At 41.5% G+C, this 12,548-nt stretch overlaps 2 protein-coding genes across 5 annotated transcripts in view; one reads left to right on the top strand and one right to left on the bottom strand.

Moving 5' to 3' along the window:
- Positions 1–4,080, bottom strand: part of Znf654 (zinc finger protein 654) — a 64,516-nt gene extending 60,436 nt beyond the window's left edge. For both annotated transcript variants that reach the window (XM_048422314.3, XM_085685667.2), the window contains exon 1: positions 3,832–4,080. In XM_048422314.3, coding sequence (XP_048278271.3) covers positions 3,832–4,017 — 186 coding nt within the window. In that variant the 5' untranslated portion in view covers positions 4,018–4,080. The remainder of the gene's footprint in view (positions 1–3,831) is intronic.
- A 292-nt stretch (positions 4,081–4,372) lies between these two features.
- On the top strand, positions 4,373–12,235 carry Cggbp1 (CGG triplet repeat binding protein 1). Of its 3 annotated transcripts, none has more exons than XM_085685671.2 (3): positions 4,373–4,569; positions 5,103–5,321; positions 8,338–12,235. In XM_085685671.2, exon 3 carries the CDS (start codon positions 8,355–8,357, stop codon positions 8,856–8,858), a length of 504 nt encoding a protein of 167 aa, XP_085541797.1. In that variant the 5' UTR covers positions 4,373–4,569; positions 5,103–5,321; positions 8,338–8,354; the 3' UTR covers positions 8,859–12,235. The 3 variants fall into 3 exon arrangements, with proteins under 3 accessions (XP_085541797.1, XP_085541795.1, XP_085541796.1); XM_085685669.2 differs by having other exon boundaries at positions 4,376–4,569; positions 8,335–12,235; XM_085685670.2 differs by lacking the exon at positions 4,373–4,569 and adding an exon at positions 4,743–4,767 and having other exon boundaries at positions 8,335–12,235.
- The last annotated feature ends 313 nt before the right edge of the window (positions 12,236–12,548 follow it).

The raw sequence follows: 12,548 nt of genomic DNA, 5'->3' as shown, positions 1-12,548 counted from the left end.
CTTAAACCCACAGAGGATTTTGCATCACAGAAATATTAACAGCTTCTATCTATTTACTCCTACTTATGTGCTAGGTACAAACCTAAAAGCTTTATGTTCATGATGTCCATTCTCTAATTTATACGCTTGTCATCTTCCTTAGGTGGCTACCAAGCCCACTGTAGTACAAAATAATTTTACAGTCTACTTTAACATCAGATTTCCAGATATGTGTCTCATTATAATCATTCTGGTATTAAAATTAAGAATGAGGCATTTTAACTTGTTTACTTTACAATGTATGACCAAAGTTAAATCATTTTAGGTTTTAGAAACTGAGTGTTTTCTACACCTAACAAATCAAGGGAAGCAACAATGGTGCTACTTGAAATTAATTTTACTACAATGTCATGATAAAGCATCCTTTTTAAACCTTTTTTTTTAAATTTTAAGTGGGTTTTGTTTTGGAGTTTTTTTTGTTTGTTTGTTTTTAGAGACAGAGTCTGTCTACATAGCCCTGACTATCCTGGAACTCACTATGTAAACAGACTGGCCTCTAACTCAGAGAGATCCATCTTCCTAGGCATCCTGGATGCAGGAATCATAGGCCTGCACCACCACACCACACCACACCACACCTGGCTCTCTTTTAAACTTTGTATCTGTGCTTCCTTGAGTACTTGCAGGATGTACTGTTACTAACTGCCTGTACTGTTATAACTGTACTGTTATCCCCTGCCTGTTACTAACTTTCCACCACTGTATCCCATTCACAACACACAATTCAAGGTATGTGTCTGATTTTTGCCTTTCAGCAGACACTGAAGTCTGAATTCAAATCCCAGCTTGCCCTTCCTTTGGAACCCAAGGAAAGTTAACTTGTTTAGGCTTCACAGTCTGCTATGTAACTCCATATCTGAAGGTTAAGCTTTAATAGGCTCTTAGTAAAAGTTGCCTTCCCCTCCCTTTCATATCAAAGCAAATTAAGTAAGAGTTAAGTGCCCATTCTCCTGAAGCATTTCTTGTGCAGATAACTTAACATAGCTCAAGGGTAATTAGAGACAATTAGTTCAATGAATCTTTTGTTTTACTTTTCCTGAAAAGAACTGTTCCATTCCTTTCTCCTATAACCCTAGCACCTACTGCCAGGAAATTTGATTCCTATTTCCCTCCAAAAAGGAGATAATTTATAGATTTTCTTCTCAATATCACTAAGCTGTATATTTAAGTCATATATTCAGTTTACTGTCAGTACTTAAGAGTAAATTATCTATTTTAAGAATTACTAATGATTAGGTAATTTGCTAATAAATTAAAGTTATTTAATATCACTACTAGTAAATAGTAGAACCTTAGTTGTTTAAAAGAATTGATCTTTGGGAATACAATTATATAAGCTACTGTTTTCCTTACTGGAAAATTAAACAAATTAATATACTCCTATCTTATTAAGTAGTAGATGAAATGTAATTTATTAAATGTGATTCTTTCATTACATTTAAAATATGTAAAATTAACATACATAAATATAAATATCACTTGCAAAATAAAGCAGTACAGGAACTCAGAAAAAGATCTATTAGTGATCTATAAAATAGGTAATGAATTTTCAGAAAAAACTTGGCATTCTGAAAGTATGTTTATATAACATTCATAATTTAGCTATATAAAAGTTCATTGCATTTTTCCTGTTCAGTTTTAGTCTTGGTTATTCATAATTTTAAAAAATAGTCAACCTAATCTGTTCTTAAAACATTTTAAAGACAATTATCCGCATCTGACACTGTTGTTTATTGACGAGGGTCTCACTATATAGACCAGGTAACCCTTGAGCTTGCGGCCCTGGCGTCCTACTCCAGGCGTAGTCATGGTTTTCATGAGCTAAATCTGCTCATTTGCTCTTAAGAGGAAATTTAAAGGTGGGCAAAAGTTCTCCAAAAATGCTTGGCACTCAAAATTTTCAGCAATGAGGAGCCACTGGACAAGTAAATTAACACCACCAAGCTGGGGGTGGAACACATTGGGAGATCTAGTCTTGGTTTCAATGCTCAGTGTGTAAGTACACACACACACACACACACAGGCACATACACACACACACACACACGCACACACAGGCACACACACACACACACGACACGAGGGGGAGGGGCAGAAATGCAGAGAAAAATTGTTCTTTTAAAAAGTAAAAAAGAGAAAAGTGCAATGCCATTTGTCTCATAATATATTTAAAATAGCAAATGCATGCCAATTTGCCTATGTTCAAGTTCCTAGGTACATAGTCTACAAACCTAACGGTTGCTAAACAAGAAACGCATAGTTATAAGACAGAGGCTCTAAAGACACTGAACTTCAGTGAACATCAATTGTCAAGATGAAAAGACATTTTCAAGAAACTCATTAAATACAGAAACAATGTTAAAGATATACATTGTCTATACCCAGACTGTTTCGACCTTCAAATCAATTTATCTATGACATTGGCATAAAGTAGCCAAAAGAAAATTTATATTCAATCATTAGCAACTTATTGAAAATATCAACTTTATCCCTTTTTTTTTTAACTTAAATGCTTGGCAGGACATAAAATGAAATGCTAACCAATATAATGCCCACTCACTGTTCGCTTTATTTGGCACCTGTGACCTGAGGGAAATTAAGGGCTAACTGATGCAAACCGTTCATGTATTTACACAGCTAGCAACTATCCCACTTGACAAAAAAGGAAACTGAGGCACAGAGGTGAAGTAACTTGTACAGGTACACATGGATGATAGAGCCAGGACCTGAACCCCATGTGCACAATAAGAAGCATTTTTTAATGGTAATATGATAAAGTATCTCTTTTATAAAGAAGCAAGCGTTGCGAATGCAAAAAAGGCTACATTACAAATGTATGCGGATGAGAATGCAGATTATACTAACTTTATTCCTAAACACGTTGGTTGTTTCTATATTTGCTTACAATTCAATACAAAACTACATTCAATCCTAACAGCAGTCCGCAGAGTGAAAGAAATAATTTACCGTCACTTTCCCGAAGCTGAAATTAACAGACGAACCAAAAAAAAAAAAAAAGAAAAGAAAAGAAAAAGGTGTAACTTAAAGGATGGGGGAGGGATGGTGTAACCAGGGCAATAGTTTCAAGAAAACGACTTTCTCTGTGTGCAGTTAATTAGGAAACAGTGTCTGTCAGAGAAGGGGGTCAAAAGAGGGGAAAGATGACAATCACTCCATCAACGTCCCACGCCCAAAGCGCCCCCCACCCGGGAGGGAAAAGTAGCTAACGGTGGGTCAGTGCCAGTGCCAACTGAAGAACTGGCCCACGGGGACCTATGAGGGAATGACAGGAGACCCTAGCAGAGGGGGAGGGGTGGCGATGACAGGAGGGCAGGCAGTGGGGATGAGCGCCTGCCTGGCGACTCCAAAAACGAGAACGCCGGGGATGTGGGTCTTAGAGAAAGGCAGGGGAGCTCAGCAGAAGTGAGGGGGGCCGGGCAGGGAACGTGCGTGAGAACGACGGGACCCTCCGGCACCGAAGGGGTCTCCGGGAGGCAGAGCCAGGTCAGGACGCAGTTCTCTCCAGCTGACCGTCCTGCTCCCAGCCCCTCCACCACGACAAACTCACTTTCTCTTCACCCCGAAGTCCGCAAGTCACCCCCAACCTGCTCCCCGTGCCCCCTCGCCAAGCCGGAAAGCTCCCGAGAGGGAACCGGGGCTTTCCGGACTCCCTCCGCGTCCGGCTGGCGGTTGAGTCCCGGACACAGCCCAGAGAGGTGGCCCAGAAGGCCAGGAGCGGAGCCGAGGCCCAGGAGCCGGGTGACAAGTCGGAGCGGCCGACGGGCGCCTCACCTGACAGAAGCGTCGGCAGTAATCCCGGCTGCTGATCCCGACGCCGCCGCCACAGCCGCCGCCGCCGGCGCCCCCTCTGCCGTCGTCCGCAGCCCGGAACCCCACAGGGCCCGGCGGGGACTCCACAATGGCCACGAGCTCTTCTCCGAGGCGTTCGGCCTCTTGATCGCTCTCTTCCTCCGCCATGAGGCTCTCGCCGCCCAGCGCGTACCCAACCCCTGCGCCGCCGCCGCCGCCGCCGCTGCCTTGGTTAACCTCCTCCTCCTCCTCTAGTTCCCTCCTCCTTTCCCTCCGCCCCAGCCGGACAGGGGCCACTCGGCTGGGCTCTACTTCCGGCTCCGCCCACCCACGCCCCCAGTTTTCACTGGAGGAAGGCGGCCGCCAATCATTGGCATACCCGCCCTACACCCCTATTGGTTCAGCGAGCCGTCCGTTTGCCAGGCCGGCCATCTGTTGGTCGCCGCCGCTCGGCGGTTGCTGAGCACCGCCTACGAGCTCTGCCATAGGGCGCGCCCGAGGACGGGGCGCGGCGGGGGACACGGCGGCCGCGGCGGGGTTCGCTCGGGCGGCGGCGGCGGCAGCAGCAGCAGCAGCGGCGGAGGCGGCGGCCGCAACGGGACCTCCTTCATCCCGTTGCTCTGCCTTTCCCTCCTCCTCTGTTCCTTCCCGCCGAGGGCTCGTGCACTTCCCCTAACGGCGGCCGGATCGTACGGTCCCGAAGAGCTGGGGAGACGGAAGGTGGGCTTGGCCGTTGGAGCGGGCGGCGGGCCGGGGCCTTGGGCCCGTGAGAGGGAGCCGGGGGCGGGGCCGGCGGCCGCCGGGGGAGGTGAAAGGAGGAGACGGGCGACCTGACAGCCGCGGCCTGGGCCGCCGCCCGCCGCCCCCTCCCCGGGGACAGCCACCGAGTCGGCTGCCGACTCCGCGGACCCTCGGACGGTGATTGGGACGCGGCCCGGGGCGGCAGGCGGGGTCGGGGTATTGGGGCGCCGCCTCGGCCGGCGCGGCGGGAGGAGGCTGTCTAGACGTCGGCCGGCCCGCGCCCGCCTTCCCCGCCCCCACCGGGGCCTCGGGCCTGCGGAGCGCGCGGGACGCAGGGGCACCCGCCCGAGCCGTGCGGACCGAGCCGCCTTCGAGGTCTGTGCTCGCTGATCGCGCAGCGAGGGCGGAAACACCGGTGCTGTGCGTGCCCTAGACGCTCCGCCGCCGGCCTGCGGTCTGCCTTTCCCGCCCCTCCACCATCTTTGCTTTCTGTTTGTTTTTGTGTCTTACAGTAAAGGCATGACTTCCCGGCGCCTCAGGGAGAATAGGGTGCAAGCCCAGAAACTCTTTCCCCACCACCACCTGTTGAAAAACTGATTTTCGAAGGCGTCTCCGGGTCCGAACAAACGGAAAGTTGCTAGGATTGGATGCGTCCCTAGTTCTGCAGTTTTGCACCGGAAAACCCTTACTACTTAATATCAAGGAAAAAAAAAAAACTGGAAATTAAGCCGGTAAACATTTCTACTTGAAAACGTCTGAGTTTAGTTTTGCTTTAATAAATTGCTGCTTCGCTTTTGTTAGCTAGTTCTTGCGTTTAACTCCTCAACTTCCTCATTTGTTTAAAATATTTCTGACTTCGGAAACTACTTTTGCTTGTAACGAAGATCCTCGCCTCTCTACGAGGTGGATATTTGCATCGGCAATATCAGGAGCAAACATTTCAACTTGAAAGACTGGAGAAGCTCAGGCCTCACATTAGTACAAAAATTACAGATTGGCACTTCACTTCTGTGGTGCTGGTAGTCTGTGTTCCTGCTTATGCTCTGGCACTTCTCGTCACAATTTGCAAAATTAATAGGTGCCATAAAGATATTTTCTGCCAGGGGAGAAAAAAGAATTACACATTTGTCCGGCAGGGGTTGCCCAGGTCTTTAATCCCAGCACCCAGGAAGCAGAGGCAGGTGGATCTCTGAGTTCAAGGCCAGCCTGGTCTACAGGGCGAGTTCATGACAACCTCCAAAGCTATACAGAGAAACCCTGTCTAGAAAAACCAAAAAAAAATTACAGATTCATTTTTTTCAATGTTTGCAGTCCATGTACTTAAATATAATTCCATAGAGAAAAAAAAATTTAAGCGGTATCTCAGAACAAGAATTCAGGGTTTTTCATGACTGTCTTACAGCTATTAATTATTACATTATATCAGAGATATAGACTACATGTAGAAATTTCAAATATTTGCACTGGCAATTCACTGAATATTAGGTAGGATTCATTGACCTCTCTTTTCTGCCATGGAAAACCTATAACCTAACACAGTATCTGACAGGACTTGTGTCAAAGATGTAATGGGGCAGAAATCTACAAAAATTAAGCATATTCTAGATTTGTTGTGCCTTACAAAATTTTCATGAATTGCTAACTCCTCTAACTTAGATTTTTGCTAACATATTGACAGAAATTGAAAGAACTTTGATGTTACCCAGCAAGTAGATTAACACAGTGGGATACTCCGTGGTTTGTAATTATACTTATAAAAACTAATTCTTTAGAACATATCTGGTCATATTTCTCCAACGTGTTTTTAACAGAAAATTATTCTATGTGAATTTTTATCATTCATTTTAGTGTATTTAATTTTTGATTATTATGAAATTAGCTCAGAGGCATGGTCCCAGGGGAGTAAATCTTACGAATCATTTGTTGCCAAAGTGTATCCATTGCCTTGAGTTTTCAGTACTGTAATTTTACAAAGCTCATAGTCAGATGATCATTTTAAGAAGTTTGTGGGACTGGTAAAATGACTCAGAGTACAGATGCTTGCTGACATGACAGCCTTGAGTTCAATCCCTGGAAGCACTGGGTGTAAAGGGAGATCCAGCTCCCTCTAGTTGTCCTCTGAACTGCACACATGCCGTGCATAGGGGCTCACACACATTCATACACACATGTAAACATAAGAAGTAAAAAGCTGCCAGGTATGGTGGCACATACCTGTAATCCCAATGAGGCAGGAGGATTTCACATTGAAAACCAGCCTGGACCACAGTTTTTCTTGTTTCCTTTTTTTTTTTCGGGGGAGAGGTGTTTTAGATTTTTAAAGTTTGATATCTGGGTAAAGTGAGTTATTAAGCTGCTTCTAAGTTGTATATTTGTATAAATGGTTACTCGAGTTTTTTGTTCATTTGGTTTGGGCATTTTTCTGTTTGTGTTTCAGTTTTTGTTTTATTTTGGTTTGTTTTTTGTTTCTTTGTTTGCTTAATTGCTGGAATCAAACCCAGGATTTAGCTCATGCTGCACAATTGCTCTGCCACTGCCACTGCCACTGAATTGTACACTGACATTCATTTACTTTTTCAAACATCAAGATTTGATTGACTCCCTGTCACATATTGATCACCATATTAAGAGAAATAAAAATTAGTCTTCAATGGAAATGAAGCCAAGAGCATGTTGACTTAACTTTATTATCACCCTTTAAAAATACTTAGAGATGTGCATGTATTAAAAATAACTTACTTTTCCAGGCATAATGTCATATACTTACAATCTTAAACAGGAGGAGGCATAGATAGGTCCATCTCTATGTCTATAGAGTAAGTCTTTTGTTGTTGTTACTGCTGCTGTTGTTGTTTTCTTGAAACAGGACTTCTCTTTGTAGCCCTGGCTGGACCTCTTTATCTGTAGACCAGGCTGACCGACCTCAAATTCAGAGATCCGCCTGCCTCTGCCTCCCCAGTGCTGGGATTAAAGGCGTGGGCCACCACTGCCCAGCAATAAGACCCTGCCTTAAATAGATACATACTTATTTTTTGCTATATAAGTGTCAAGGTTTAGTGCCATTTGCCATTGTATATAGTTGTACTTGCTTTATGTTCTTTGTTGTTACTTGTTCTCTTTAAACAAGTTTTACTATCAAGTTTGTACACACTTGAGTTCTCAAAATCAGTTTCCAGCAAGAAACTAACTTGAACATGTCTAACTTGGGCAAGATTAATATTATTGTTCTGAATGTTTATTGTGTTTGGGATTTTCTACCAGATAGAAATATCTAGAGTAATTTGAGTTATTCATAAATCTAATTTATTCGTCATAAAAGTCATTGTATTGGAAAGTTGGCTTAGTCGGTGTAGTGCTTCTTGTGCAAGCATGTGGACTTGAGTTCAAATCCCCATCATCTGTGAAAAAGCTGGTCTCTGCAGTGTCTGTAATCCCAGTTCTGGGTTCAGCTAGAGAAGTAATTCAAAAACTAAGGTATCCTCATGGGCATATACCACATACACAAATGGCAAGGAATGGGCCTAGCTGTCTGCTGCTAATTGGTTTAGTTTTGCTGTTCTTGAATATTTCAGATAAAGATTTATAACACAACCTACCAAATTAAGTTTGAGGTTTTTGGGTGGGAAAGGGGTTGGTTTTCTTAAATCTTTATTTACTCTTAAAGAAGCACTTTAACCCTATTATTGTTAAATCACTTCTAGAAGGAACTATTGTCATGATACTTATGTCTTTCTCTTGTCTTAGAAGAACCTTACTCAGTCAAAATGGAACGGTTTGTAGTAACAGCACCACCTGCTCGGAACCGTTCTAAGACTGCTTTGTATGTGACCCCTCTGGATCGAGTCACTGAATTTGGAGGTGAACTTCATGAAGATGGAGGAAAACTCTTCTGCACTTCTTGCAATGTGGTTCTGAATCATGTTCGCAAGTCTGCCATTAGTGACCACCTCAAGTCAAAGACACACACCAAGAGGAAGGCAGAATTTGAAGAGCAGAATGTGAGAAAGAAGCAGAGGCCCCTGACTGCATCTCTTCAGTGCAACAGTACTGCGCAAACAGAGAAAGTCAGTGTTATCCAGGACTTTGTGAAAATGTGCCTGGAAGCCAACATCCCCCTGGAGAAGGCTGATCATCCAGCAGTCCGAGCATTCCTATCTCGACATGTGAAAAACGGAGGGTCCATACCTAAGTCAGACCAGCTGAGGAGAGCGTATCTGCCTGATGGATATGAGAATGAAAATCAGCTCCTCAACTCACAAGATTGCTGACAAGGCAGTTATGACCATTGTGATCAAGATTAATAATGTGGAGTATTAAAGTTAATGTGTTGATTGTGTGCTTCATTTTTATATTTATTTCATTTCAGATCATGTGATACAGAATAGTTTTGCAATGTGTATATAGTTGCAGGCAAAAGGAAAAAAACCTCACTGCAAAACTTATGCTAATGTTAGTCACCAATGGTATAAAGCAAAACTTAGCTATAGAGTGTATTAGGAAATCTGAAACCTGGTGGTTATCTTTGAAACTGATGGGTTTTCTTCTGAAATGTTTGTGCATGGAAGAACTGCCCTGCGTTGTAGCCCTGTTGCCATGTATGATTATTTCTTGTGAGGTGACTTAATTATTTGGATTGAGAACTAGCCTAGAAAATTGAAGCTGCTGCCAGACTATGCCACTCACAGGAACTTGAAGAAGTTTGAGTATTTTTGAAATAGAATGGTAGGCAGAAAATGTTCTTAGAGCTTGAGATCTCTAGAAGAAATGGCTGTTCAAACTCCATTTTGTTTATATGTGAAATAATTGCCTACCCTTCATTTCCTCACTGTCTTCACCTTTTTAGAGATTTGTACACAGTAGCAGCTTCAAGTGACCAAAAGACTAAAATCTCTCTTATGTCTGCCAAAAGCCTTGGGAGATTTTGCAGTGATGAGATTTTAGTCTTGAACTATGAACACAAATTTTTGAACCATAATTTTCATGTTAAACATCTTGGATTTGCAAACTTCTTATGTCTTGGTATTAAAGGACTATGGGACTGGTTTTATTCATTTAAATACACTGTGGTTCACAGTTTCCTTTTTTTTTAACAAGAAATTAGTTACTTTTTGGCTCACAGCAAATAAACTTGCTTTCTATACAGTAATTTTTCCATAAGATTTTATAAGTTTATTTAGGTAAATAGGCTAGGAATGAGTTTTAGTTTGACTTTTACTGCTTTGCCTCTGGTGACATAAGGTTTTAAACTTGGATGCTAAACAGTTGTCTAATAAATGAGGCACAAATTTTATAGTAGAGATAAGCAGGATGCTGCTTAGCTGTTTTTGAGTCAGAAAATCAGTTCTGTTAAAGGTCAACCATGTTTAGGTTCTCTGAACCTCACTGTTCTGTAAGCATTTTAGAAGTAATTTAGCTCAGATAAGTCCTCTTCATCAGATCCAAATTATATTTTTTAAAAGTTTAGTAACCGAAGACTTAGTTAGAGCTTTAATATAAAAATTTTAAAAAAATCAAATAGTTGAAAACATTGAAGTTATATTTCTATTGTAAATCAGTGGCAGGATGCCCTGTGTGACTTGGAGTTATCTTTCAGGTCATTGTGCCGCAAATTTCCATTAAACAAAAAGCCAAAGTTAGTAAATAATAATATAATTTGGGGATTGGTTTATGTTTTGGGGGCTTTTGTTTTCTTTTGGCTTTGGTATTCATTTTTTGGTTTTTGGTTTTGACTTGTTCTTGGTTTTTTGAGACAGGGTCTTTCTACATAGACCTGGCTGTCCTGGAGCTCACTGTGCAGACCAGGATAGCCTTGAACTCACAGAGATCCTCCTGCACCTGCCTATTTCCCTCCTGAGTGCTGGGATTAAAGGCGTGCACCACCACGCCCAGCAATAATTTGTGTTTTTAAGAACAACTTGTCTTAAGGGTCTTTTGTAGATTTAACGTTCCCAATTCAGGTTGTCAAAGTGACCAGTTGCTTCTTTTAAAAGCCTGCTGTGAAAAGAAAAATCAGTTCTAAAATTTGTAGTTTCCATTTTCTCATGTTTGGCTATATTCACGTAGAACATAAATGTCTAGACTAGTTGTTTACTAACTGCAGTTGGTAAAGCACACAGATCATCAGCAAAGTGTAAACAGTATATTCTACTCTCAAAGAATTTGCAGGCAACCATGTTTAAATTGTCTTAAGATGGTAGGATGTCTAAGCAACTAAAATAATTGAATTTTGTACCACTATTTTCAGAATAAAAACAATCATTTTAATTTTTTCAGGATTCCATGTGATTTGGACTATTCCCTGTTGTCTGGGACTATGCACTATCGGTAAACATGGCAGAACAGCTTCTAGTAATCCCCTAACATGTTTGATGTTGCACTAGGAAAACAATTCACCTTTGCCTTTCTTGCAGTTATTATTACTGACTTCACAGTCACTTAGTTCCTATAGAAATGTTTTTCCAGGCTTGCAACTATTCTTACGTTTTTGCATCTCTAGGGGCATAGTTCATTCTCTTAGGCTTGTATCATGTCCTTAGAATGAGTTTTTCATTCCCTTGGGGGAAAGTTAATATTAATGTTGCTTCACTGATTATGAAAGTTTGTTTCTTGGAACTGGTTAAATTTGTCTCATAAATAATAAGAGTGGTTATAGTAGCCTTCTCAAACTGGTAGATTTGTAAAACTATGATTGGCATGTTAGATAATAAAGGAGACTAAGGCATGTGCTACTTGGGAGGCAAAGTGAATATGTACAGAAGCTTTCAATCTTAGTTATATAGTGGTAGTATGATGCTATACTATTGGACCAATAGCAGCTCTTTTTTATAAGTTGGATGCATTATATTTCATTTATAAACTGCCTTCAACACATACTTACCTGTTATGTTTTCTCTGAGTGTCATAGTATGTCTTCCAGAACCTCGCTGTATCCTGACAGTAAATAGTCCTAGCTTGTTGAATTTTCTGTTGGTTTCTTTTTCATTATCTGTGGCATATAGCAAGCCTGAAAGATATTGTAATCATATTTTACAGAGTGAGAAGTTAGAGATTGTGTATGAGAGCCTATATAGTTATTTTATCTATTATCTTTGATTAAGGCTTTCTAATATTATTTAGTAAGTGCTACTTCCAGTTTATGCCTGTGGCCCTCTGAATTTTAAGGGGCCAGAAAACAGCAAATTTTACATCTTACTCTTTAAACAGTTAAGTGTCTGCTTGGAAATGGTCTGAAGTTGGACATACATTTGGCAAAATTTCCAAGCTGAAATTTGGCCTCAAAGAATTTGTGCATGAAGGATAGCAAATACATAATAGCAAATTAAACTTAAGGTGACCTAAAACAAAGGCTAGAAGCAAGTTTTCATTTGGTTCTTAGTCTTTGTAAGGGCTTACTTGTTGGACTTACCTCAACTGCCATTCAATGAGGACAGATCACCTTAAAATAATTGATTTACATGGAAGGTTAGTCCTATAGTTTCCATAATGATTGCTTTGGCTTTTGGCCAGCACTGATGAGAATGTGAAGTGGCTATCCTAAACCTTGGATGATCTCAGCCCGTACTCAGATCGCTAAGGTAACTATGGTCCTTACCTAGTGCTATTCTACTTGTATCCAGAAAACTGTATTAAAACTTTACTATGTTAATTTTCGTATTCCTGTGCTTATTTTTTACTTTTGCTCATGCACGTATTTTAGTATGACTGTGTTGCTTTTTAAAAGTTTGTGACATTTAGAAATAAATTTCAAAAAGTTTCTAATGTTTTTGAAAGCATATTTTTTTATGAGCCAATGACAAACGTTTTGTGATTTCAACTGAATTTTGATTTTTCTATCAGTCTTTCTCCTGTTTGTAGTGTTAGTCTGTTTGCCTTAGGTGAAAGTTCTCTGTTGTACCAAAGTGGCATCATAACATCAAATTGTCCTGTTCTCCCAAAATTCTATAGGCAATGTATAAGTT

Source organism: Myodes glareolus, chromosome 2, assembly GCF_982192425.1.
Source record: "Myodes glareolus chromosome 2, mMyoGla1.1, whole genome shotgun sequence".
Taxonomy (NCBI): Eukaryota; Metazoa; Chordata; class Mammalia; order Rodentia; family Cricetidae; genus Myodes; species Myodes glareolus.
This window is presented reverse-complemented; position numbering and strand designations above follow the sequence as displayed.